At 40.1% G+C, this 27,975-nt stretch overlaps 2 protein-coding genes across 3 annotated transcripts; both read left to right on the forward strand.

Annotated features, from left to right (window-relative positions):
* Window positions 1–353: 353 nt before the first annotated feature.
* On the forward strand, window positions 354–15,723 carry slc7a2 (solute carrier family 7 member 2). Of its 2 annotated transcripts, none has more exons than XM_023272271.3 (12): window positions 354–617; window positions 2,188–2,565; window positions 2,642–2,797; window positions 5,353–5,518; window positions 5,595–5,731; window positions 5,806–6,028; window positions 7,579–7,718; window positions 9,502–9,604; window positions 10,878–11,089; window positions 11,195–11,361; window positions 12,973–13,081; window positions 14,282–15,723. In XM_023272271.3, the coding sequence occupies exons 2-12, from the start codon at window positions 2,196–2,198 to the stop codon at window positions 14,443–14,445; spliced, it is 1,947 nt and encodes a 648-aa protein (XP_023128039.2). In that variant the 5' UTR covers window positions 354–617; window positions 2,188–2,195; the 3' UTR covers window positions 14,446–15,723. The 2 variants fall into 2 exon arrangements, with proteins under 2 accessions (XP_023128039.2, XP_023128040.2); XM_023272272.3 differs by lacking the exon at window positions 7,579–7,718 and adding an exon at window positions 7,953–8,089 and having other exon boundaries at window positions 355–617.
* Window positions 15,724–21,028: 5,305 nt separating this feature from the next.
* pdgfrl (platelet-derived growth factor receptor-like) lies at window positions 21,029–27,911 on the forward strand. Its single transcript, XM_023272292.3, has 6 exons — window positions 21,029–21,245; window positions 22,556–22,829; window positions 22,908–23,059; window positions 25,041–25,334; window positions 25,863–25,999; window positions 27,549–27,911. The coding sequence occupies exons 1-6, from the start codon at window positions 21,191–21,193 to the stop codon at window positions 27,735–27,737; spliced, it is 1,101 nt and encodes a 366-aa protein (XP_023128060.1). The 5' UTR covers window positions 21,029–21,190; the 3' UTR covers window positions 27,738–27,911.
* The last annotated feature ends 64 nt before the right edge of the window (window positions 27,912–27,975 follow it).

Here is a 27,975-nt window from a genome sequence, read left to right on the forward strand (position 1 = left end):
TCTGGCTCAGTGTTTGTCAGTGAAAGTTGCCTAACCATTTATCAGTAGTCAGTAAGCATCTGGACAGCTGGGATCTATTTAACCTGACTGTGCAATAGAATTAACAATTTCTACCAAATACATTCATGCAGTTTTTTGTCTCTCTTTCTGTCCTGCTGCCCAGGAGGAGAACTTACGGTGCAATGTTGCCTCCACAGAGTTTAACTCCCCTCAAACCACAAGCACGGAGGTAAAATGCCCCCCTACCCTAATTCCTTCGGGTTTCCTCCTCCCCTCTTGCCTCCCCTTCTCCAGGGACGTCACTCCCCAGGCTGTGGCAAGACTGGAGACTGAGTCTAGGGGCAAGGCGAGGGCAGATCCTATGAAGAAACGCTGGGGACAGAGGGGAGGAGTAAAACTGCTGCTCTGCACAGTTTACGTGCCAGAATAGTGAATTTGTGTTCAGCAGTTCTGAGGCTGCAGTTCATCGGATCAGCTCATATTATCTGAGTTTTACCTGTGTAGCTGATCTGCCGGAGTTCCCTGCAGAAGCAAGCTGGAAGAAAAGAACTCCAGCAGCATTTTTGTTTCTGCTGTCTGAACTTGGACCCTTCACTTCCATACTGTGTCATTCTGAGGTATGTGCATGTCTTGATGACAGAATGAGTGTAAAGCACTTGCTCATGTGCATAATTTTAGAATTACTACTTCATAGTTGAGCTGTGAGGATTTCTGTAAAGCTCAGGTCACACAGGGTCTGAAGAGAAATTTAAACACGCTGAGTTGAAAATATGTTCCACATGTTGCACAAGTTGTCAGTGCACAATGTGAAATACACATGGCAAGTTCTCTAACAGGCTAAATTACTTTAATTAGTGTCTCCTTTTTGACAAAACTGAAGTTTTCCTTGCCAAAATCTGGCAGTTTTAGTCCACTGTATTAATGGACATGCTGTAATAGAGCCCACATTGTAATGGAAATGAGCTGTCACATCCAAAACTCGCTCCTCTTGGTAGAAAAATCCACGCTGCAGCAGAGATCAATGCACATTTGGACGGTCGTCAGTGTTAATTTATGGTCAAGGTAATCAGAGTTTAGGTTCAAAGAAGGCGCCTTAACTTCAAAGTAAATTACCAACAATTCACTTGGGAGCAGGAATATTCCTTCTTCATTTTCTCATATTGTATTCATGCTAATATGTTTAAGCAGCATCTCCCCCTTTTTAGATGTACAAGACAATGACAACAAAGAAGACGCTGACGTTTCTCTATTTGTGTCCTTTACATGTAATTAGTGCACAGAGGTCCAGGAATGTCTTTATTGTGTCATATTGGTGAATTCATGGTCCCCTGATGAATGCGTCTCTTTGAGCACTTCGATCTGCACCATAACCCCAAACAATAGATTTTAATGGGACTCTTACTGTACGAACTTTACCACGCTACAGGGCTTGGCAACATTCCTAAAGCTCGCATCACAGTTTGTAGGGTTAACATCCCTTTCAGAAGCTTTAACTCTACCTTTGTTTCATTTACATGTTATGCAACTGACTTTGCAGCATTTTTCAGGAGATCAAAATGCAAATCAAGTAGAGCTAAATCAACCTGACCAACATGAACTTTAGTTTCACAACCGTAGAAATATTAATGCTAATATAAAAACTTCTGATATGATTGACTGAAATGATTTGACCTCAGTGGCTTTAGGGGATTTACTTAAAAATACACTACTGTTCAAACATTTGGGGTCACCCAGACAATTTCATTTTTTTCCATGAAAACTCACACTTTTATCCATGTGCTAACATAACTGCACAAGGGTTTTCTAATCATCAATGAGCCTTTCAACACCATTAACTAACACAATGTAGCATTAGAACACAGGAGTGATGGTTGCTGGAAATGTTCCTCTGTACCCCTATGGGCCGTTTCAATCTAGAATAGTCATTTACCACATTAATAATGTCTAGACTCTATTTCTGATTAATTTAATGTTATCTTCATTGAAAAAAACTGCGTTTCTTTCAAAAATAAGGACAATTTTAAGTGACCCTCAACTTTTGAACGGTAGTGTATGTGTATATTTCTTACTTATGTGTCCTTACACTGCACCTGTACATACAGTTTCACCCTTTCAAATTACCCCCTCATACCCCGGAGCATGTGCGGCATTTTCAATCCTTTCTTCTCCCGTTCCTTCTTTCAACAGGTGTCAGCATGCTGGAGCAGGTTCTGTCATTCGGCCGCTCCCTGGTGCGCAGGAAAGTGGTCGACCTGAACAACCTGGAGGACTCCAAGCTCTGCCGCTGCCTGGGAACCGTCGACCTCATTGCCCTGGGGGTGGGCAGCACTCTGGGTGCCGGCGTCTACGTCCTGGCTGGAGAGGTGGCCAAGGGAGACTCTGGCCCCAGCATTGTCATCTCCTTCCTAATCGCTGCCTTGGCCTCCGTCATGGCCGGACTTTGCTATGCAGAGTTTGGTGCCCGTGTCCCCAAAACTGGCTCTGCATACCTTTACAGTTATGTGACTGTAGGGGAGATCTGGGCCTTCATCACCGGTTGGAACTTAATCCTCTCCTATGTGATTGGTGAGTTCTTTGAATTGCATTGTATTTTAAAGAAGATACCGGCTCTTGTTGATGGCTGTTCTTCGTTTTCTCATAGGTACCTCCTCAGTCGCCAGAGCGTGGAGTGGCACATTTGACGAGATGATTGGAGGGCACATAGAGATATTCTGTAAAACCTACTTCAGCATGAATTCCCCTGGTTTGGCCCAGTACCCCGACTTCTTTGCTGTCTGTCTGATTCTGCTACTTTCTGGTAAGGTAGCATATAGAGGACGATAATCTTAGAATTCAAGGGGTTGCAATGACTGGAAATTGGAATGGGAACATCTTGTTATAAACAGCCAACAACTTAACTCAAGAACTACTGCTGGTAAAATCTAATAACAGGATAGTTGGACACTGTGTCATGAATGATTGTGTGCAGCAGCTTCTTCTTCATTGACTTCAGATCTACTAAAGCAGTGATTAGTGTTTGGTATCATCACTAATTGGGCCAGTACTCCCTGTTCACTTTCCAAGGTCAGGTTTACTAATTTGCAAGGTTTCAAAGTGGACATATTTTTGTAACATTCCACCTTCATGACCCTCAGACTAAAGTTGAACATTTTATCATATGTTCTGTCTGTTGGCCTGTCAACGCGGTGATTATATTATGTCAGTGTGACTCAGAAAGAATACACCAATGTTTGGTTGTTTTGGTGAAGATGGCAGGACTTCTTCTAAACAAAATGTTAAAAGAATCAGCTTTTGATTTTGGGAGAAGAAGCATAGTGGTTTCTTTCATAAATGTATTGACTGCACACATTTCTATTAGTTTTATTTGCAGATAGGTGGATTTTAGGCAATTTACAGTAAAAGGATGCAAACAAACTCCACCTGTAACATAAGAAGGCATTTAACTGCTATGAAATTTGATACAGATATCTATGCAGATATGTGACAAATTAAAAGAAAAAACTATAAAAAGCTTCAGTGGTCCTTGGCACTGATTTTCCAAGTCTCTAGAACTCTAATTTAAAAAGATATTGCCTCATTTAGTGTTTTGATGCTTGTAGTGATGTTTTATCTTGGGATAAAGGTGACCTCTCAGAACATTTTTGCATTGATTTGAAGTCAGTCTTCCTTCTATTAGGACAGGTGGACCTAAATCATAGCAGCAAAATGACCCCAACAGAATAACAGAGCCACTAGGTCCTCTTACTGTAGGGAACAAGGGTTCAGGTTTTTCTGAATCTGTCACCAAATTGTATATCCTGTAGAATAAACTCTAATAACTTCAGTAATCGTCCTACTCTTTCTCTTTTTATTCGGTGCAGTCACAAGTTTAAACATTTTTTTTGCCCAAGTTATGAACAAATATATTGGATGATGTTTTAATTGTCTTTACTTTCACATGTTATCCATTGAATTTTGTCTTTAATTTATTTTTTTTAAAAAATCATTAAAATCAATAAATTATATGGTAGTTAACTAATATCCACTATGATAGTCATTGTAAACACTTGCTTTCCATCAGCATGTTAGCATTGCCATTATTAGCATGTTAGCAAGCCGACATTAGCATTTAGCTCAAGTGCTAATATAAAATCAATGAAATCAATCAACTATATGTTAGCATGCGATATACAATGTGCCAATGACCATTGTAAACGATATATCTGCTTGCATCACCATGTTAGCCTCATAGTTATTAGCATTTTAGCATGCTGACATTAGCATTCAGCTCAAAGAATGACAGCACTGAAGTTCAGTCTTACAGAGTAGCTAATGTGGCTACTCCCATTTGTCTGTAAGCTGTTCAACCTTAACTGAATGTTTGGGGTTTTTTGGTGTGCTACATATTCAGTTGTCAAAATGTGTGACTGGTGTCAGATGGACTTATGGAGCTGCTATAAAATATTAAAGCTTTGGGTTGCAGTGTGGATCAGCACTATTTTTGGCATCACTGTGCAACAATTCCACACTAACCTTTAGCACATTATAATTCAAGTGGTTTGAGAGGAAGCTAGGCTTCTGCATCTCAACAACTGTGATGCCGCCTGTTGGTTTGTGGACTGTTGCTGAGCCTTGAGCTTGAAATTTGGCTGTTGCCATCTTGATTTTTCTGAACCAGATGCAATGAAAAAAGTTTGGATCTGACTGAGAACTCAAGTTCACTATGCACATATCAACCACAAGGCAGCCCTGCCTCAAACGTATCCTGATTTAGCTTCTATTTTCCTCTAAATGGGACCATAATTTTTTAATTAAGGCCCATGCTATGTTGAAAGAGACTTCAAACTAGCCAGACAGACCACAAACCCATTAGGAAATTATTTGTTGAGATCACAAATCAAGTGAGAAGTAGGGTTATTTTCACAGAGACTACTGTGCAATCTGACCAGACTAGTTGCCCCCTGCTGGCCATTAGAAGGAATGCAGCTTAAGTAACTCCCACATTGGCTTTACTTTTCAAACCTGAAGGCTACATCCATCTTTTATATAAAGTCGGTACTGTTTGTTCTGTTTTCAGACTTGGAAAATCTAGTCCATGATGGTAGATTTAGACTAATCCCAGGGCTTCTTACAGATCAGATAAAATATTATAGATAAATAAAGTCAGTGGTGCAATGGGTCAGATGGAGGACTTTCACTTGGGTGGTCAGAGTCTGAGCCCTGGGTAAAGCCACAAATGAATGCTGACCTTTAGCTTTGCACATTTAGTGGGATGATGGACTACTGGACATTTGCTTAATTTATTAAGGTAGTGCTGACCTTGACCTTGATCACATGACTGTTCTGAGCTCTGTTGTGTTTATGTTCATCCAGGACTCCTTTCGTTCGGAGTGAAGGAGTCGGCCTGGGTCAACAAGGTCTTCACTTCGGTCAACGTCCTCGTACTCCTGTTTGTCATCATCTCCGGCTTCGTCAAAGGAGACACTCACAACTGGAAGATCAGTGAAGAATCCCTTATAAATTTCACCATAGTTACAAGGTAAATTATTCGTTTTTTCTGAAGAGCCAGTTTTACTGTCAGTTGTTGTTCTAAAACGGCAGTGTACTTGTTTCAGGAACTTGTCAGCGACTGCCAATGTGAGCAGCGATTATGGCGTTGGAGGATTCATGCCGTATGGATTCAGTGGGACCTTAGCTGGAGCTGCTACCTGCTTCTATGCTTTTGTTGGATTTGACTGCATTGCAACAACAGGTGGGTCAATAATAGGTTGTGATTCACCTAAATCAGAGCTCAACGTGATAACAACATTTAACTGTGTGTGACAGGTGAGGAGGTGAAGAACCCTCAGAGGGCCATTCCCATCGGCATCGTGGTGTCGCTGACCGTGTGTTTCCTGGCGTACTTCGGCGTGTCAGCAGCGCTCACCTTGATGATGCCCTACTACCTGCTGGATGAGAAGAGTCCCTTGCCTATGGCTTTTGAATATGTGGGCTGGGCTCCTGCCAAATATGTGGTTGCTGTGGGTTCACTGTGTGCCCTCTCTACCAGGTAACCTCTGGCCTTGTTTTCATAAAACAAGATAAGACAATGTCAATATACATGTTGGTAAATAGAAGAAATTGAGGCAGAGTATAGCTGAATCTAATTTCTATGCTATAACATATTTGATATAAATTAGTGATATTAGTGAGATTTGGTCAAAAGTTTGACCACAAATCTCTGTTTATGTCTCTTGTTTTGGATTGATTCCTGTTGCTTTGGTGGGCGCAATATTTAATGCTTTCTGTGCTGAGACACCTGCATGCCTTTGTGATATAATGCTTATAATGAACCCTCTGAACCCCAAGAAGTTTATGGGTGTTTTTAACTCATGCTATGTTTTTTTCTTACCACATTGTGTTAATTTTTCCCTACAATATAAAATCCTGCAACAGCACGTTTACAAAAGTTGGAAAACACTGGAAAAATAATGACTCTACATACTACACATATTTAACTATCTATATTTTTACAACCTCTACAAGCTAGATATATCTAAGTTATTTCACCTGACAGAACAAGTCTTCCAGCAATTTGCTCTTCTGTATCCTGTTTTTGAAAGATGCTGCATTTATTTTATTGATCAAACGCATATTATTTTCCCTGTAGTCTCTCTTGTTGACTTTCTGCTCTATGTAAACACAGCCTGCAGTTCATCCGAGGACTGTTTAAATTCCTGTCATGTGACTGTTGGTTGCAGCCAAGGAGTGCAAAATTTTGTTTTCCAAATTTTCAGTGACTCACATTTAGAATAAAGGGATTTTGATGAAATGGCACAATTCTCAGCTTACATTTGAACATCTATGGGCCATTGGAGAGTTAAAATTTTGATGATTCCTTCTGTTTTAGCCGTATCTCGCTCTGATAAATAGTGTCATCTTTGTGATTATTTTTAAAGGAAACAAGGTCTTTCAAACCTGCCAAGAGCTTTTGGGGTTCAGAAGGTTAAAGTATTCTATGCATAGTATGATGAGAAAATTTTGGAGTGTCTCACAACAGTATATTGGTGTCACTTAATTCTGTCTTTCTTCCCTGAGGGTTTCCTATGTCAGTTCTAAATCAGTATTCTATCAAGAAACCCTGTTGGATGTCATCCATCAGATCATCTCATGGTCTACATTCTACCCAATTTGTTCAGACTGGACTCTAATCAAACCGATTTAGTATAATTTAGAGCCCACAGTTGGTGTTTATCCTGTTACTTTCTGGAATGACTCCATTTTTATGCAGGGTAGCGAGTTGTGACACTGCTTTAATGTACTTTTTTTGCTCAAGGTGGATGTTTACTTACTAGGAAAATGTAATGAAGCCATAATTTCAGTAACTAACAAGGCATCCATAATGAGTAATGTTCGTACAGTAAGTGTTCCATTCCTTTAAGCTGATGGTAATGATTGGAGGATGAAACTGATGATACAACCAACAGGAAAGAAAGACACTCCATGACTTTAATCCTACGCTGACGCTTCAATGATGTGGTTGTTGGTGATTGTGTGATTTTGTGTGTCGGGGCTCTTTACTAACGTGTTGGTCTTGCATGTCTCTGCTGTCTCATGCAGTCTGCTGGGCTCCATTTTCCCTATGCCTCGTGTAATCTATGCTATGGCAGAGGATGGGGTGCTTTTCAAAGCCTTAGCCCGAATCAATCCTAAGACGAAGACCCCACTTATTGCCACTATGAGCTCCGGTGTAGTTGCAGGTGAGAGTTGGGGAGCGTCCAAGTAACTAATCTTTTTCCACCAAATCAACTGTGAAAGATGCAGTTGAGTTGATATAAAACTGAATTAGTCTCTGTCCTGAATTGGCCCGTTAAACTTAAAACCATCTATTTCTGCAGGACAATTTTCCACTGTTGTTCTTTCACAGTTGTGCAGGTGTCATGTTTTCTCTCCCAGAATGCCCTCAACTTAACCATGAACCCTCTTCTTCCTAGCCTGTTGGGCTCCATGTTCCCTCTGCCACGCATTCTCTTTGCCATGGCACGAGATGGCATTCTGTTCAAATTTATGTCCAAAGTGAGTAAACGCCAGTCGCCCGTGGCTGCCACCATGGCGGCAGGTACCACAGCGGGTAAGCTCCCGGACGAGGACTCGCCTAGAATGGGGTTATAACATGGTTTTTTATCTGTGTATCAGTTGGTGGTGGTGACCGCATGATAATGACTTGGTGATGGTGTTTCCAAAGCATGTGACAAAACCATTACATTCATTTTAAAGATGCTCAAGGATACTGTCTAATTTTCAGTTTGTTATTTTTGTTCAGCAAACAGGCACTCGCATTCAACTGGCTTCAGCCCCTTACCGTTATCTGATTCCCTCTTTAATTATTAAGAAATTAACTACAAATACCTTTCACACATATTCATGCCATGATGAAATGTAGTAACTTTGGGGATCCTTTGACCTTTTATCAAACTTGTATTTTGTCCAAAAACATTCATTAGCTCCAGCTAAACTTTGTGTTTAATGGTAAGTAGCAAATGTCAAAATGGTCAACGTGCTAAATTTAAGGCAGTAAACATGATAAATGTTGCTCTAAACAGTAGCATGTTAGCATTGTCACTGCGCATGCTAATGTGTTATGTTAAAGTTAGCTCAAAGCACAGCTGGGCTGATGTACAGAACTACTGTGGCTTCAAATTCTTAGATCTTAAACTTAAGTAAATGTACCAGTAAAGTCAAAGTCATGTATACAAAAAATGCATTGGCATCAGTATGTATTAGCATCAAAATACATCAAACTCCCTGACCTCCAAGAGTTACTGGGCGTTTTTTTGCTCCTGGTGTACACCATCAAATGTGTGGATCAAGTAAAAAGCAAATTCAAACAGTTGGGCCTTGTAGATGGATGCAGTGCTCATGCAGTGCTAAGAATGTCTTCTAAAGCTTTTCTGCTCAGCAGGCTCCAGGTGTTCAGTACATAGTTGCACCACGCTCACTGTGCTCAGGTGTTGGGGCTGAGACTTGCAGGGTGAATGACCTGGTGAAGTGGCTGGCAGATGTGAACTCCCACCACATCACCAGCAGCACCACCACAGGCCATGCACTAAGCACCTGACAGCACTAGGGCAGGGGAGCTTTCTCTGTTGTTTTTCTTTGAATATAATGTTGTGAGGAGCAGCGGACATACCACTGCTCCGTGTTTGAACCGTGCTGCTCAGATCCGCTCCATACCGGAGTCTGGTGCTGAGATACGAGTCGGAGAGCTGAGAGCAGCTCCACAGTGTATCTCACATCAGATGACACTCAGTATGGAAGTGATCACAGCTGTAGGAAGCATTTTTTAATTTTCTTTTCTCTGAAAATGTGTCTGCATGAACTTTAATTTGCATTTGTTCACATTCATGTGCTTTGTGCGTTTTGATTTGCAAGAACATTAATATTGTGCTCCAGCACATGGGTGATCAAATGTGATTGTTCCTAGTTTTCATGACTGTACGGGCAAGCATCTGTGGTAACTGTATTTCTTTTTGCTTACTGCAGCCATCATGGCTTTCCTGTTTGACCTTAAAGCGCTGGTCGATATGATGTCCATTGGAACTCTGCTGGCCTATTCACTGGTTGCTGTGTGCGTACTGATTCTCAGGTGGGTACATTTATAAATAACCCCAAAAGTATAACTAGTGAAACATTGTGAAAGAGCTGCCCGAGCAGCTTTTCCAAGCTATTTCCCACAGGCATGATTACCCTGTTGGTTATTGCATCACACTGGTGATGTAAGAGCTGTGAATGCTCCCATTGTATGAGCCTTAAGTGGCTGCTTCAGTAAATGAAGGTGTTTACTCAAGTTTCTGCACTCACTAAACCCTGGACTCGCTGCACACTTCTGTTCCTCACAGTCATCACCACAACCTCAATACATACAGACTCAGTGTTCTTTTCCTGGATTCAGACCTCACTTGTTTTGTAAAGTAAAACCTCAAACTATTTCACAAGACAAGCGGTTTGACAGAGGATGGACTGTTTGCAGATGTGCTGTACATCGGGATACTTTTTTATCTACAGCTCCAAACAATATGAAAACACTGAACAGCAGTGTGACTTTTAGAGATTTAATCTCTCTCGCTCCTGTTCTGAAGTAAAAGGATATGTCCAAATAAAAGTTAAAAGTAATAATTTACACAGTCTACCATTTGTAATTCTGTAAATGCTACAAGACCCAACTTACATCACTTGTTGCAACCTTGGAGAATGAGTGTTTAGACTGCTCGTATGCAAAGTAACTAAGAAATAAGATAAAACTGATGCTGTTTTTATAAAAACAAGGAACCATGTTTAATGTGCTTGAGCAAGCCCAAAGAAGTTAAGGTAAGCGGACCACAAACTCAGACATCCTCATATAATTTATGGAGTTAAACCTTAGTAAATTTTGATGCCACTTTACAGACTGCAAAAAAAGAGAAAAAGTCTTAGTACCTCCTGTACTGCCTGTAGGCACCAAGTTCCTATTATCACATTTAAACTTGTTTTATGGCTCTTATCCAGGTCGTTTTAGATCCTTGCTTGTGTTACATCTGCTCTCAGATGTATGTCGCTTTGGATAAAAGCTTCTCCAAAATTTCTCGTGAAAGTTCAGGTGACACAGAAACACAGGAGTGGGTGACAATATAAATAACAATAATTTAGATTTCTGTAACTTTCACCACTAAAATGTTGCCAAATCCAACTTGTGTTTAGGTTGCACCTGTGCAAATGAAGTAAGAAATAGGAGAAAACTGATGCTGTTTTTGCAAAGACTAGGGTCTGTGTTTAATGCATTTGCAAGCCCAAAGAAAAGGAGGCAAGTGAACCACAAATGCAGTCATCCTCAGATCCATTTATGAAGTAAAAACTTAGATTCTGATGTTGCTGTCCCCCAGGTACCAGCCAGATGGAGCTCTGGTGCGACAGCCAGGTAAAGGTGAGAGGGATTACCTGTCGTCTGAAGAGGGCGAATCAGACCTGACAGAATCTGAGTCCCACCTCAACATGCTGAAAGGTGGCAGCTCCACCCTGCAGGCTGTCCTGCATCCTCCCGTCGCCCCCTCTGAGCATTCGTCCAGCGTGGTCAACATGTCCATCGGCGTGCTGGGTAGGCAGGTTAACTGTCTTTACCTGTTGCTCCGTTTCAGCTATTTTCTGTTGTTTTGTTTACTTTTGTGTCACTATTAATTGTGTGTGTGTTCTCAAATCCCAGTGCTGGTAGTGTGTGTGGTCAGCTATCTCACCACCTACCACATCTACTCCATCATTGGGATGGAAGTGTGGATCCTGGTGTCGCTGAGCGTCTGCCTCCTCATCTTCAGCGGCTGCGTCTTCATGGTCTGCAGGCAGCCTCAGACCAGCAAGAAGGTCTCTTTCATGGTACGTAGCAGCTCCATCAGATCTCTGGTTTAAAGCTGCAGTGGCAAGGATCTGGAAAACCCCCCAAAAAACCCAGAATTTGAACATTTATTATTTATTTAAAAGGATCCCCATTAGCTAAAGCCAATGGCACCCAGCTAGTCTTCCTGGGGTCTGAACATATGCAGCTTCTTTCTGCAGTTCTTCCCTCTCTAAGTTGCTCCTACTACATGAGCACAGGCTACAATCACACGAAGATAGTCAAGCTAAAAGTCAATATTCAAACCTCGACCTTGTGGGTGAAAGACCTCCATCTAATCGTGCTGCAATTCTGTATGCAAGGGGGGTCTCAACTTACATCCGAATTCCGTTACTACGGCGTCACGTAATGCAATTTTCGCCATAAGTCGGAACTCATATATGTTGTGAGTTGTGTTTGTACAACTCATTTCATTGGAGCAGATCCTTTCACATGTTCAAGTATACACTTTTTATTGTCGATGATCGTTGAGACAATTGTCAGATTTAGGCCAAGCATCCAGCCGATGTTCGTCGGTGTTTGGCCCTTTTCCAAATGTTTTATTATATCTAATTTTACTTTCATGGAGATGGCTTTCCTTTTCTTCAAAGCACTGCCTTCAGGAGAGTCTAACTTATGCTTGGGAGCCATAATGAAGGGAAAAAGTTTCCAAAAAAACAACACAAATGAAATGTACGAATGTAGCATAATCCACCCGGCAAATGTAAACAAAGCCGTCTTTCTCGTTTAGCGCCGCATGACGACGTATTTGTCTGCTCCGCTCGCAAACTAGTTCAGAAATTTGTTTTAACATTGCAAACGCTGTAAGTCGGAATGATGGAACAAGACTTTAATAAATTTATGGCAGATGACGACGTAACCACAAAACGCCATAGGTCAAGGACGTTGTAAACTGAGGACCTACTGTAATATGCCCAGACTATGCTCCCTAGTATTCTATGCAAGGAAATGCATTTCTTTACATTCAGTGCAATTTCTACCTGCCAGTTTTATTGATTATGCCAATGAAGCACAAATACCACAAAAGCAGGACCCAGTGATGCATGGTGATGAATAAATGTGTTATTGTCTTGCCTGGTGTTGTTGTTAATATGCTACTTTTCTAGTCTGTCACTTGGAAGACTCTTGCATACACGTGCAGTAGGTGGTTGATCTGCACATTCTGTTCATACACACTTTCACTGAGCATGCTCACTGTTGCTCTTATAGAGTAGTAACCATGCAGACACATTTTTGAAATTCATCTCACGTTGTGTCGTCACATAAACTATAAAAGTGGCCTAACCCACAGGGCCAACACATATTGCTCCGACTATAGATTTTGTTGCTTTTCTTATCATCTAACATGATCTGGGTGAAGCTCTGTGATTGGCTCAAATCTGGTGCCATGGGTTAGATTTTATAAATCCCGCAAATGGAGCCAAGAGGTCACTTCAGTTACAATATACAGAAAAGTTCGTATGGAAGTTCTGACCAGTGAAGCCAACGTTGAAACTGCCTACTTCAGCTTTATCACAGAGGCTTGGATGATAGAATGGTGTTTATCCGACATATTAAAACGGATCATTTTGGTGTATTTGTTGTCATCACAGGTGCCTCTTCTGCCTTTCCTGCCTATTCTGAGCATATTTGTGAATATTTACCTCATGGTTCAGCTGAGTGGAGACACCTGGGTTCGTTTTTCTGTGTGGATGGCTGTAGGTGAGTGAGAATATAAAAGACACACTGCAAATATTTAGAGAAGTAGTCGGACATTGTGGGCAACGATAACTTCTGTACAGTAAATATGAGGCTGGAGCTACCTTAGCTTAACATAAAGACTGGAAGAAAGTTTAGAGTTAGTGACTTCTGAGTGCTTTTTTTTTTTTTTTTTACATTCGATTTTTCTACAATTAAACAAATGGGATAAAACATCTTAAGGAGAAATGTGCTCAAAGATTAAAAATGTTTTAAATCTTTATGCTAAGCTAAGCTAACTGACAGCTGGACAAAGTGGTTGAAAGTTACTGAGTACATTTACTCAAGTGCTGTCGACACATTGACGCTTCAGTATAATACAGTACAATAATCTAATAAAGAGGGACCAAACTAGGACTTTTTCTTTCATTAGTGAAGTACATTTCATTGCTGATACTTACCTACTTTTCCTGCAGGACTTTTACTTGTAATGGAGTATTTCTACTGTATTTTTACTGTATTGGTACAGTTAATTAATTTAGGATCTGAACACCTTTTAGATTCTCATCTAACCATAGGACTGTCCATAGAACTTCCACTAAGTGAAAAAGCTGTTTCTTTAACCCTTAGATGCACGACTGATTGGACTCTACACTCTTCCATAAGTGGGTCAGAAATGACCCATATAAGAATCAATGTGTTTTTATGACATTTTTGTCATTTTGGTTCAGAATAACAATTTGTATTATTTGTTTGTATTCTATTTTTGTCGACGCAAGAATGATTTCATGTTTGAAATATGTTTATTTTTCACTTCATAACAGATTTTGAACATTCTGATGGTTGAAAAAGGAAGAATATTAGAACAGCAACAGAAGAATGTCAACATCCATTTTATTGACATTTTTCCACTCTTTTCCTCCACGTTTGAGCACTTCATCACCTCTTACATGATATTATCAGTGATACAGAGCTGGGGGTAGTAATACAAATATTGCAGTCTCTTTACAAGTATAAAGGGTAACTTAAAAATTGAAATGTGATATCAAAAACATGTTTTTAATAGCTTGAATATGAAATGACAAAAACTTTTCATTACAAAGATATTGCGAAAAAATGACTTCACCGGGTCATTTTTGACCCACTTATGCATCTAAGGGTTATGGATGTAAAGTTGTCATTTTTCAGTATCTCACACCTCCTCGAAACATTTCTCCCTCTCAGGCTTCCTGATCTACTTTGGTTATGGCATGTGGCACAGTGAGGAGCGTCAGCGCCAACTTCCCGCTGCTCCAAGCAACAACCAGCACAACGAGAAGGCTGGAATGGATGCAGACGGGAAGAACCAGGAGCGTTTCATCTGTCCGGAGAAGACCAGCCAGTGTTAAAGTCTCGCAGCTCGTCCACAGACTCTTTGAGGCAACAGATGCATAAAAGCAGGCAGCAGCTCTGCCTTGATGCACCTGTACATCCAGCTTCATCAGTCCTGCAAAAGGCAGCGTCAGTATTCTGTATGAGCGCCGTGATGAGGAGCCGCTCTGTCACTGTGATGGGACCAAACCCTGCAGGTCTCATTGTGCTTTATGGACAGCATGAAGGCAGAATGGAAGGGACAGGTAACACACTGGAGAGTGATGTTTATTTCCTTTAACAGTGAAGCAGTCGATGCAAGGCTGCAGCTTTTCTCTTTTCTTCATGGACTTTATTTTTGTTAGTGCACATTTAGTCTCATCAGTTCATTTCAAGCAGGTTTGTACAGGTGGGCTTTTAATCTGTGCTAGATTTTGACACAGGACCAATATTAAAGTTGTGTTGTCTGTCAAAGATATTTTTTGTTTTCATATGTACACATGTGAACTGTCAGTCCTTTATTCTAGTGTATAATATGTCAAATATTCCTGTAGGCACTTAACATGTCATGACTCGCCTCCTGAAAGTAGGCCAAGTGCTGGTGGAAACTCTCTGCCTCCTGTAGCTGTTATGTAAGAAATCATTTAAATGTTCACTGTAGTCACTGAGGCCTCTGTCACGGTTGTTGTGATCTTATTTAGCACAGGTTTTTATTTTTTTGTTTCATTTGAATATTACTTATTGCAATTTGAGGATTATTTGATGCAGAAACTGGTTTGTTTTTCACGCTATCATACTATAGAACGCTATATTTTCCTGTTTGTCTGGTATTTTTTGCGACATTGATACACTTGCAGACATGCTTTAGGTATAAACTTCATGAACCTTTTCTCACTCGATCATCGCCACCTCACAAGAAGCACAATAAGTTAAAGTATTATCTGAAACAGCTTTGTCTCATAGATGGTTTGCAGAAGATCTTTGTGTTCTTTCCTCTGGACTTTTAGGGGCCACAGTTGTTTTTTTTCTTCATGATCTTTAGCTGATTGTAGTAGAGACATTTTGTGCCATCTGAACTCTCACCTCCACTGCCAGTGTTTTATAAAAATCTGATGTGAAGAAATCCTACATTTTTGAAGAGGTTGTTGGAACCTCAGGCTGATCGGTGTGTTCAGTGGTCTCAATAAATTTGGAACAAATTCAGAAGCTAGTTTAGAAAGGAAGCTTTTCTGCTATGCTGTATATACCACGATGTCATGTCACGTGTTACCAACTGCACAAATAAATACAATAAAATAAAATGTATTTTCCAGTAATGGAGTCTTAGATGTTTCTTTTTTTCTGTTGGGTTTTTGATTTGGTTTGGGTTTGTCATAGAAAACTACTAAATATACTTCAAGTTCAGTGGAACGGTTGACAGACTCACTAGATTCTTAATGTGGATATCGCCACCATGTGGCCACCGAGAAAGAACCCCATATTTTCTCTCATAACTCCTTTACATCCATCCATTATCTATACACCACTTAATCCCCATTAGGGTCACGTGGGGCTGGAGTCTATCCCAGCTGACTTCAGGTGAAGGCAGGAGACACCTGGACAGGTCACTAGTCTATCACAGGGCTACACATACAGACAAACAATCACACCTACAGACAATTTAGAATAATCAGTTAACCTCAACATGTTTTTGGACTGTGGGAGGAAGCCGGAGAACCTGGAGAAAACCTGCACATGCACAGGGAGAACATGCAAACTCCATGCAGAAAGATCCCTGGCCGGGATGCAAACGGGGGACCTTCTAGCTGCAAGGTGACGGTGTTAACCACTGAGACACTGCCCAACATAAGACAGGATTCATTTCGTTGTGTTTTTCAAGGCCTGCTCTAAAATTCCCACAACTTATGTCAAAGTTCCTCAAACACCGAGACATTTTTTGATCGATAATGATTATGAAGGAGGAAAAAATGTTGATGTCAGTGTGTTTAATATTCATCAATATCAATAATAACTAATAATAATAACTGTTTTTACATAGTACGCTTAAGAACAGTGTTCACAAAGTGCTTTGACAGTCAAAACATTCAACAGACAATCAAGCAAGATATAGGAGACAAGTCAGAGCAGTCAGTTAAAATGAACAGTAAAAATGACAATAAATTAAATGAATAATTAGCTAGATTAGCACTCAAATCAAACACGGGAACTAGGCAGTTTGAAAATTAAAGAATAAGTTTGAGGGTTAAAATTAAAAGTCAAAACATTTGAGAATTAAAAAACTAGAGAGATGACATCACACCAAAGAACCAGGCAGCTAAAATTAAAATAAAACAAGAGAGATCATCTAAAATAAACAGGATATAATACAAAATAGAGCACTAAGACTAAATAGAGCTAAAAATAAATTTCACATAAAAGCAAGTCTATAAAAGTGGGTTTTAAGAAGTGATTTATAAGACGTTACTGACTCTGCAGGCCTTATCTCCTCAGGCAGGATGCCTATATATCTGCTGTATTTAAATGTATATCTGGATTCCGCTACTCGTCCTAAAAATGTCTCAGTGTTTGAAGTGCTTCAACTTTATATGTGTGAACCAGCTAACTTCATATCATGTGTTCAGGAGTTGTGGAAATTTTCACCAAGTTAGTGAACAAGTTACTGTGAAGACATGACTTGAGTCCACACCGCTACCTGCTCAGCTGTGACCGTACTCTGCTACATGTGCTGCAGACAGTACTGAGTATCATAAACAAAGCAGTCTGTAAGACAAATTGTGTAATATTGCCATTTCTAAATTATCCCAAGCATCTTTATATGCATTATGTTTTGTAAAAAGAATAAAAATAAACAGTACACCATATTTTCACTGACTGTTTTTGGACTAATATTGCAGCTACATTCACATGCATGTTGCATTTTAATGCTGTGTGTATTGTAGTGTTCAGCTCATTTTAATTTCTTTATAAGCTGTCGGATAGTTTCATGTGCAGAAATGCATCATGTTCTGTAAGAGCCACATCCTCTGAGAACCACAAACCTCTAGAAAGTCAACTTTTTATGAGCTCAGAAAAGCAACATGCTATTTTAAGCTAATGCAAGTGGGTTACTGCCTAGTTGACTCACAACGGTTTTCTTAAGATGAATTAAGATAAGATAGGCCTTTATTTATCCCACAGTGGGGAAATTTGCTGTGTCCCAGCAGCAAAGGGGACAGTGCAAACATGTAGGGAACCTCAGTAGAAAAAGAAAAGTAAACAAAGAGTGCATCTATCTGCTGGTTCTCCCATATATTTATATTAATTCTAAGATCTTAGACCATAAAAGAACACTTAATCCTTCAGTTCATCACAGATACTCAACATTATCACATTTAGAGTTGTGTTCATTTGCAAAAGTGTAAAAAAAAATCCAACGCAATATAGTGAAGTGAAAGTATAAAGTTGTCTACAGTGGAAAAGAACCAAACTACAATTACACTACTTGAATACATACGTTACATTCATATAGACCAGGAGTCACCAACCTTTTTGAACCCGAGAGCAACTTCAAGGGTACTGAGTAGTACGAAGGGCACCTTGTTTGATACAAACTTCCTCAATAGCAAACTTGCACCATCATCTTTAAACAATAATAATAATAATGAAAATAATATGTAAAAAGACTTTCTGATTAATTATTCCTTACAATAATTATTAACAACGATTTCCACAACAATGATGGTAGGAAACACACACACACACATATGGAAATCTGTTCCAATATTTAAAAGTCAGAGGTATCCCATCTCTGAAACTTTGGTAAATATCTTTCTTGGCAGTTTTGTATGAATCAACATATTTGCAGCATTTTGTTCAAAATCACACCAGTTACATTTCTGTGCAAACTGTCACTTCTAACATTTTTAGGAAATCATTAACTGTCATCAAATCATGCTTCATTTGTGCAAACCACTACCTTTGTAACATTTTGAACAATTCATGAACTCTGTCCCATGTTTGTACAAATTATCAGTTATTTAAGAAAAAAAATCAACTCTTTCACATTTTGAAATGAATCCTATCACATTAGCACTAATCACCAGCATTTTTCACCAGCATTGCAACATTTTTAACAGATCATAACAAATCATTGCATGTTTTCAACAAATTATTTTTCACATTTTTGTGTAATGGCACAGTGTTTTGAATGACAACATGTGTTACCTCTTTCTTTGTCTGTAAATGTGTGTTAGTGGGAAGCCTGGCATTGCAGAGCTTATCATGTCTTACCTTTACCTTGCAGCTCACAGTTCACATGGTTCAGTTTCCCAGTGATGTCCGTTAAAAATGCAAGGTCAAGAATCCACTCAGTATCCTCAAGCAGATTCCATGAATTCTTTGATTTCGGCCAACAGTGACAAAAAACGCTGCAAAACTGGTCCCCTGCTGATCCATGGGGTTTCTGTGTGTAGTAACAGGTCACCATGTTCAGCTGACAGCTCCTCCAGCAGCACCTTCAATGTCCTGGTTGTTTGGCTTTGGAGCCATTTATGATCTTCACGACACGAGTCATCACATGATCAAATCCGGCCACTTTTGTACATACATATGTCCTGCTGGTGAATGATGCAGTGGTAATGTAGGAATGTTGGGAAGTCTGGATGACCTCTGAATCGTACAATGAAGCCTGCATGCCACCCGTCATGGAGGAGCCCCGTCCATCGTCATTGAAACAAGCTTTTCTAATGGTACATTTTTCTCCACGAAAAAACGTTTCGCCGCGTAGCAGATGCCAAAGCTGCCTTTAAGTCCCGGGTTTTCCTGTCCGTAGTGCGCATACAGTCTATGTGCGCTAGCAGGTGGCTAGTTAGCATGGCTAGTTAGCATGGAAGCTTTGTAGCGGCTAAGGTAGCGTCTCTCCACATTGTGCCGCTTTGCCGACACAATAGTCGCCCCGCAAATAGGACACATACACTTATCTTTCACTGTCGTGAAAAAGAACTCTTCCTCCCAGTCATCGTGAAAATAGTGTTTTCTCTTTCACTTCTCTGTCATGTTTTGGGGGTAAAAACCACATCTAGCTTCCCAAAGTGTCTGCGTCCGGACGCTTCAGAGTGACGTGGTGGTTTGACATGCGCAGTGAATTCTGACTCGGACAACGTCAAAGTTCATTTACACCGAAGACATTTTTGTTTCTAAAAAAAAAAAAAAAAAAAAAAAAAAAAATTATAATAAATATTGGAATTTAAAATCTGCATTAATGTAAGTATTTCCGATTTAAAAATAACAACAACTATAATATTTTATAAGGAATTTCATGGTGACTAGTGTTATTTTTAGAGCATGTGTGGGGCAACTCTACGGTGGCCGAGAGGTGCAAACCAAATTTACATAATGCAAAACACTTTTACAACCTCCAAGACAAATTTACAAGCGACAAAACATTTTTACAAGTCCGAAAACACTTTTACAAATCCAAATTTAACCGGAAAGGGAATGTCCCAACTCCGGGGTATAACCGGAAGTGACAACGAGGAGCGGCTAATGCAACTTTTCGTTGTTGTTAATGGTGAACCAAGCGAGCGGGTGACTGTTGCATCGTGGCCCAAATAACTTTGCACAACATCTCAAGTTTAGTTCAGTTGTTTTTACTGAAGCTCGTGCACAATCACCAAGCACATATCTTTTAGGTACCGCTTCTTCTCTGGTTCTCTCACAACAGCAACATTCAGTAGGTAACATTACGCTCGTGCGCCCTCTACTGGAGAAACCGTATAACAACAATATAACATTGTAATAATTACTGTCCACAGTATACTTGTACATTTAACTTGGAACAAGCCTTGGTATAACATTTAAAACAATAATATTAAATCTCAGTATACCACAGTGATGTTTTGCCCGTTTTGTGGGTAACATATGAACCGATTGACGCGGTTTTGGTTTTCGTGTGGTCGGTCTTTAGAGTGTTTAAATGTCGCAGATCAGACCGACAGAGTGCATTAGCCGCTCCTGTTGTCACTTCCGGTTATACCCCGAAGTTGGGACATTCCCTTTCCGGTTAAATTTGGATTTGTGAAAGTGTTTTTGGACTTGTAAAAGTGTTTTGTCACTTGTAAATTTGTCTTGGAGGTTGTATAAGTGTTTTGTCGCTTGTAAATTTGTCTTGGAGGTTGTAAAAGTGTTTTGTATTATGTAAATTTGGATTTTGGATTTGTAAAAGTGTTTTTGGACTTGTAAAAGTGTTTTATCGCTTGTAAATTTGTCTTGGAGGTTGTAAAAGTGTTTTGCATTATGTAAATTTGGTTTGCACCTCTCGGCCACCGTACAACTTACGTGGTCTCTGCGGGCAACCAGGCACCCGCGGGCACCGTGTTGGCTACCCCTGATGTAGACATTTACATATTACTGGTCACAGCACCATTTTCTACATCACTGAAGCTGTTGTTTTCTCATGTTTTACCCTTTAAATCTTCAAAACAATACCTAAACACCCATTTGCACACTGAAAGAGTTACTGTTAACGAAGCACATTCTTTAAACTAAGTATAATTCACCCTCAGATCCAGCAGAGGGCTTCACACTTCACGTTTCTGCCCCTCAGCTCTGAGGAGAGGGAGTAATCAGAGGAGCTCTGGGGTTATTTTCCTTCTTCCTCTCAGTCTGTGAGGAGGATGGAGCTTCAAATCTAAACAGGGCAGCTGGAGCCTGCAGAGTTCCAGCGAAGCTCCAAGTCTGACCTCCTTTTTCTGATCTCCTCACCCAGAGTCCTTCATCTCCTGCAGAGTCCTCGCACCTCTGACCATGAAGCTGTGGGTTGTGCTTTGCGTGGCATTGCTCTGGGTAGAACTCCAAAGCGGTGAGTAAAGTTTCCACATCTGTCTCGTATATCTGCGAGTGGAGCAGAATTACTGTTAATGTCATCATTCAACGAGGGCTGCGAGCTGGAAGTAGATGCAGGATTAGATAATGTGTGTAAATGCTGTCTGGGGGCATCTGATGGGCGTAGAGTGGGAGGTGCATGAGTGGATCTCATTCACAAACTGCAGAGATAAACATTGTGCTTATCTAAGTAGAATTTAATCCTCCCCCGGGGAAACGCAGCCACCGATTTGATATATTTGCATTTTATGTGTGTGGCATGTAAAAGTGTGCGCAAGAGTTGAAGTTGTGTAACTTTTTTCAAAGCGGTTCTGCAGACCAACTCAAAGCAGCTGGCTCTGAGGCATGCAGCAGGCGTTTCTAATTATCTGCCCTTTTACTGCTGACCTCTCCTCGGAGCTCTCATTAATGCTGCAGCAAAGAATAAAACAACAAATCTTGAAAGTCTACTAAAAAAAGTGTGTGTGCCCACTGAGGAAGAGAACATTTTGTGCCAGGATTTCATAGTTCCTGTCCAAGTGTTGCCACAGCTGGAAGAAACAGCAGCAAACTGAACAGCAGTCAGGAATGAGGCCTGCTGATACAGAACTGATCCTCATTATTACTCCACCAAGGAGGTGGAGCCTCAGCAGAGTTATGTGATGATCTCTGTTGGTCTGTCCATCCGTCTGTCTGTCTGTCTGTCTGTTAGCAACATTACTCAAGAACCGGCAAACGGATTTGGATGAAATTTTCAGGGAAGGTCAGAAATGACACAAGGATCAAGTGATTAGATTTTGGCAGTGATGCGGCTTACAGTCTGGATCCGCAGGTTTGGTAAAGATTTCTGTATCATTGCAAGATAGCAGCAAGGTGTCACTGTAACCATGACAAGTGAATGCTACGTCAGCTGCCTGCTGACGATCACATGATTGTGATCCTACTACAAATCCACCACTGTGGACTTATCAGGACTTATCTGTCGGAAATGATACAAGGAACAACTGATTAAATTGTGGAGGTGTTTCTGAGTCCCATCAATTCCTGCCGCCCACAACATATTTAGGTCACACGATTCCATATCCGTACATAACATACACATGCATAACACACCTCTGTGCTCAGCGTAAGGTCATTTGTTTGTGGGTACATCTGTATTAAATGGACACATTCTATGTTGCCATGATTTCTGCCACAAATTTTTTCAAGATTTCAGCCATCAGAAATGATACAACGACTGAGCAGTCTTGGTGGAGAACTGTGCTCTCTGAATGCTTTTCTTGTTAGTTTCTGTGTTTCTGTGTGCAGGTGTTTGCCAGCAGGTCAAGCGAAGGAAAGATGTAGGAGAGAACCGGATCAGGCCTGGTGGGAAGCGGGTGAAGACTCGCCACCCGAAGCTAAAAGACGGAGGAGGGAAAGGCCAGTCCCTGCTGACCCAGGTGCTCGATAAAGGTCGATTCCTTCGCCTGGGCCCAACCATGACTCTGACTCCTGGGAGGAACATGGAGCTGCGCTGCAAAGGCAACAACATCGGCTGGTCCTACCCGACCTACCTGGACACCTTCAACGACTCTCGCCTCAGGTGCTGCAGGGAAACATCAGCTGTTTATGCACTGAGCTGGTAAATGTGAGTTTCTTACATTTTGTTTGTCGCCCGCAGCATCAAGCAAAGCGACAAGTACAGTCAGCTGATCCTGACGTCGCCCTCTGCTGCAGATACAGGCCCCTACAGCTGCTGGGTCATAGTGTGTGATGGCACTGAGTGTGAGAAGGACCACGACCGCATCTACGTCTCCTACATCTATTTCACAGGTGACTTTTTTGTACCTTTTATTTGAAGTCCTTCTATTCTGAATTCGCCGTGGTCAGTTAATGTTCCAATGACAAATTTTACATGTCTCTTTGTTAGACTTTCTAAAAGGTTTGCAGCACTACAAGGAGGTGTAATTTAATTGTTGACGTTTCCAGTTGAATACAATTTGTGCATTATATTTTAATGTCTCTCCTAATAATTGCTGCCTTATTGTAAGAGACAAGATAATCCATCCATTCAAAAAAATATATATATATGTATAGATATGTAGATATATAGATATGGATATAGATATATACACAAATAAAACTGATGTTATATTTGCAACAGTGGGTTTTACAGGGTTAATCCTCATTAGGGTCACAGGGGGCTGAAGTCTATCCCACCTGACTTAAGGTGAAGGCAGGGACACCTGGACAGGTAACAGTCTACCACAGGGCTGCATATACAGACAAACAATCCCCCTCACATTCACACCTACGGACAATTTAGAGTTACCAATTAACCTCAGCATGTTTTTGGACTGTGGGAGGAAACCAGCGAACCCAGACAAAACCCACACATGCACAGCCTTCTGTTCTGCAATCTAACTCTACTTGTCGACATAAATTTACATACACTTGTAAAGATCAAGCATATGCTGCCAGTGTTGAGTTTCCAGTGATAAAATATTTTTGGTCCAGCAGATTTAGCCATATTTCCAGAAGGCTGATAATAAATCTACAATCTGTGATAATAAATCTCCAATCTCTGCTCATGAACTCTACTTCTTTTCCGCATATTTGTTGTCTTGAGGAAAGAAATGTATAGTGGAGCAGAATATCATAGTCTCTGCTGATGCATGGTGTGTTGCCCTAATCCAGGGGTGTCAAACATGCGGGCTGCGGGCCAAAAGTGGCCCTCCAGAGGGTCCAGTACAGCCCGTGGGATGAAAGTGTAAAAATTACAGACGACATTAACAGTAAATTGTAAATTTTTCAAACCATAAATTTAAAATAATTTCTAGACCCTGACAAGTTGTTTTGATCATAAAGTAAAATATTAGATTGCTCATTGTTCTTTTGTCATTTTGTGTCTTATTTTTGTAATATTTTGTCATGTTTTTGTTGTTTTCTTTTTTTGTCAGGCTTTTGTTGTTTGTCTCATGTTTTTGTCATTTTGTTTCTCATTTTTGTTGTTTCGTGTTTCTTCTTTGTCATTTCTTGTCTTGTTTGTGTCATGTGTCCATTTTTTCTCACTTTGTAACTTTTTTGTCAAATTTTTCGTCTCTTGTTTTGTTTCCTATCATTTGTCCATTTTTTTGTCATTTTGTTTCCCATTTTTGTCGTTTGTGTCTCATTTTTGTAATATTTTGTCTTGTTTTTGTAGTTTTTTCTTTTTTGTGTGTGAATTGTCATTTTTATCATAAAGTAAAATGCTACATAGATACCTGTGACTAAATGTTTTGTGCTTGTATAGATACTGTGATCTGGAAGTTGTAATGTGTAAATGAAAAACTGAGACATAATGCTGCTGAAATTTATTTTTCTTAAAAAATTTCAGGTTGTTCATGATGTTTTGTAAAATGATAATTTCTTAAATGTGCACATTTTTGTACTAAAACAAAGGAAAAAGTTGGAGTTGTGGCTATTTATAAGTTATTATGCTTTGATTTTACTGGTGCAGCCAGCTTGAGATCAAATTGGGCTGAATGTGGAACCTGAACTAAAATGAGTTTGACACCCCTGTTCTAATCGATCAGGTAAAATGACATGTTTCTGTCACACCATGCATGATTGTTTTTTGAGACAAAGACATGTTCAATGTTCAGTGAGTCATAAGAGTCACTGGAAACTCAAGACTTTTGTTCCCAACAGTTCATCTTCAGCAGCTGTTGATGAAAGTCTGTCTTCACTGAGGTGTATTTAATGCAGCAGAACTGTACGTCTTCCTGCTAAAACACGCTGAATGTTTGATGCCACGCCTTTCTTCTCCAACCAGACAAAGACAACCTCTTCGTTCCATCTGCCATCCACTTTGAGATCGTGTACTTGCGCCCGGACAGACCAGCCGTGGTTCCCTGTCGAGTCACCGATCCTCAGGCCAGAGCCTCCCTGCACAGAGAAGTTCCCCCGGAAGAGATCACAGCGAACGGGACTCTGGTGAGCTTCGACCCCACCAAGGGCTTCGTCCTGCAGAACCCGAGCCCGGAGCTTCAGGGGGTTTTCTACTGCAAGGCTGTGACCAAAGGCAACCCTCAGATCTCCACGAAGTACCAGCTGCTTTATGTGGAGGGTGAGGCCACAGGAACACACAACACTATGATGAGTACAGTAACACACAGCAATGTTGCTCAAAGTGCAGGAATGCTCACCACATTCTGGTGCCTTAAAGTGTCAAACGTGACTGTTCACCCTGTCAGCTTACTGATTTAAAGCGCTTCAAACCACCAGGAGAACTCATGAATCTAGTGCTCGTTACTTTGCCTCATCAGCTTCCAGGAAAAGGTTGTATTTCAAAAAAAAAGTCAAAAGCCTCCTGAGCTCCTCACTGCTTGGTTTATGTGGACGGCTGCCAGCTGAAATGGAAACAGTGTGCGGATTTTGAGAGGTGAAGGTATGAGATGGAAACAGTGTGTGGTTTTAGGTAAAGTGGAGCTGATGTGGCATGTTTGACTGGCACATGGAGAGAAACAAGGAGCAGACTTAACTCTTTAAACAACACTAAGTTTGGACTACAGATTATATGTGAACTGCTTAGTTCCATCAGCTGATATACTAACTAGAGATTTAGGCTCTGACAGTTGTCTTTCTCTTGTTGCAGTTCCCAGTGGGCCGCCATACGTGAGCCTTGAATCCTCTCCGGACTCAGTGAGAGGAGGCGACAACGTGAATGTAACCTGCACCGTGTTGGGAGAACCAGAGGTGGACGTGGGCTTTACCTGGTCTTATCCTGGTCAGGTATGATCAATACTGGTCCAAAACCCAAAAGTCTGACCTGATTAAGGGAAAGAAAAGGCAGCCAGCAACCTGTATGGATACTGTACACATCACTTCAGTTTAATTATATTGTCACAACAGAGAAATTTATTGTATTTTGAAACCTGAAGTAAACTAAATTAAACACTACAGAACAATAGTTGAAAGACTAAATCTGATGCACATCGAAAAACCTTTAAAAAAAAAAAAAAAGCTGTATAAACACCGCAAAACAAGTCTAAAGAAGGTTATTAAAAATTCAAAAAAGCTATTTGTGCCTTTTGTAACTGACTTTAGCATACAGATAAAATATGCTGTTAAGAAGAAAGGGAAAAAGTGAAGTGCTGTGGAGGATCACATAAATAAAAGCAATAAAATTATCATTAAAAATGCAAAATGATGTCTTAATTTTGTTACAGTCTTTAAAGTAAGAGAAACATTTAATAAACATATTACAAATAAAAGCTTAAATAAATGTTTGGTGTCTAAATCCTATTTATTGTGTTTTTTATTTTTTGACAGAAAATTATGAAGAGATAATGTGCAATTTTTACAAAAGCTTTTATTAATCTAATGTTTAAAAGTAAGTTAATGATTAATTTAAATGCTTTAACTTCCTAAGGCCTGACGTCCACATATGTGGACATCTTTTTTTTTTTCAAAAAGAGCGTATTGTTCATAATAATCATAATAAAAATAACAACAACAATAATAATTAGAATAATAAAAATAACAACAACAATATCAATATAAATATAATATTACTATAATATATAATAAATATTATAATCAGATATTAGATATTATCCGATTATTGTACTTATTGTTGGTCAAAACTTATCCCAAATAACTGGAAGAAATCTAAAATACAAGCCAACCAATGCTCATGTCTCAAGAGGTTGAAGTCAGAATAACCACATTAAACTGACTTGTTTAATAAGTGATGCTGTTCCACTATCTCGCAAAGATATAGAAATCTTTAACAAATCCTTGGATCCAGACTATAAGCCGTATCACTGCCAAAATCTAATGAGGTGGTCCTTGTGTCATTTCTGACCTTCCCTGAAAATTTCATCCAAATCCATTAGTCCATTTTTGAGTAATGTTATGCACAGACAGACAGACAGACAGACAAACATACGCCAATCATCACATAAATCTGCCGGGTTCCTTCATGGAGTAAAAATCGTTAAATAATCTGTTCTACTGGAAGGTAACCAGCTGCTCCATGAAGGTGCTGATATGGTTTTTCCATTAAAAAAAACAAACTGCATTCTCTGTTTATAGAACTTTTCATATCCCACTTGCTTGAGTTTCATTCTGGACAATTGGCTCTAAACTAGTTGTGATGTTACAGAATTATACTCACCTGTAGAGACATTGATGCTCAGATTCAATGTGAGCACAGAGACAGTTTCTGTCTGCAGCAGATCAATATGAAAACTGTATTTTAACCAGAGGGGGACTAATCTTCTATATTATTCTTTAACCGTTCCATAATGACGGTAAACGCTGCTTGTTTTCTGTGTAGGATCACCGTCCAGTTGACATCCAGACCTCCTGGAGGCTGGTCAACAGGGGGATGGGCTACACCACCAGGGTCTCACAGAGCGTGATGACCGTGGAGGACATGGAGACCATCGACTTCGGAAACTATGTGTGTAAAGCCAAGAACCAGCACGGTGAGACAAGCGTGACAACCGCCATCACCGCCAAATAACCCCGACAGCAGGCATGACGTGATTTTTTTAATGGTGGGAGGATTTTTTAACATGTTATTGAGCGAAAACTGAAACAAACCAGCCAGTGAGACGAGATGAAATCACGTACATATGCAAAAGAAATGTGTGTACTTTTAGATGGCAGATTGTGAACAATAAAGATTTGCTAAGAAGTTTGGTGAAAAGTTAATGCTTTGATGATTAAATATGTAGAGTTGTGGCTAAATTGAAGTTTTT

The sequence above is a fragment of the Amphiprion ocellaris genome, chromosome 13, assembly GCF_022539595.1.
Source record: "Amphiprion ocellaris isolate individual 3 ecotype Okinawa chromosome 13, ASM2253959v1, whole genome shotgun sequence".
In the NCBI taxonomy this organism is placed as follows: domain Eukaryota; kingdom Metazoa; phylum Chordata; class Actinopteri; family Pomacentridae; genus Amphiprion; species Amphiprion ocellaris.

Excerpts from the sequence above, each read along its gene's own strand:
- slc7a2 (XM_023272271.3), top strand. The coding sequence starts at position 2,196 with ATGCTGGAGCAGGTTCTGTCATTCGGCCGCTCCCTGGTGCGCAGGAAA. Across the intron at positions 5,732-5,805 it reads TGACTGCATTGCAACAACAG|GTGAGGAGGTGAAGAACCCT; the intron begins GTGGGTCAATAA and ends TGTGTGTGACAG. Across the intron at positions 7,719-9,501 it reads GAGCTCCGGTGTAGTTGCAG|CCATCATGGCTTTCCTGTTT; the intron begins GTGAGAGTTGGG and ends TGCTTACTGCAG.
- pdgfrl (XM_023272292.3), top strand. The coding sequence starts at position 21,191 with ATGAAGCTGTGGGTTGTGCTTTGCGTGGCATTGCTCTGGGTAGAACTC. Across the intron at positions 22,830-22,907 it reads TTCAACGACTCTCGCCTCAG|CATCAAGCAAAGCGACAAGT; the intron begins GTGCTGCAGGGA and ends TGTCGCCCGCAG. Across the intron at positions 23,060-25,040 it reads CTCCTACATCTATTTCACAG|ACAAAGACAACCTCTTCGTT; the intron begins GTGACTTTTTTG and ends TTCTCCAACCAG.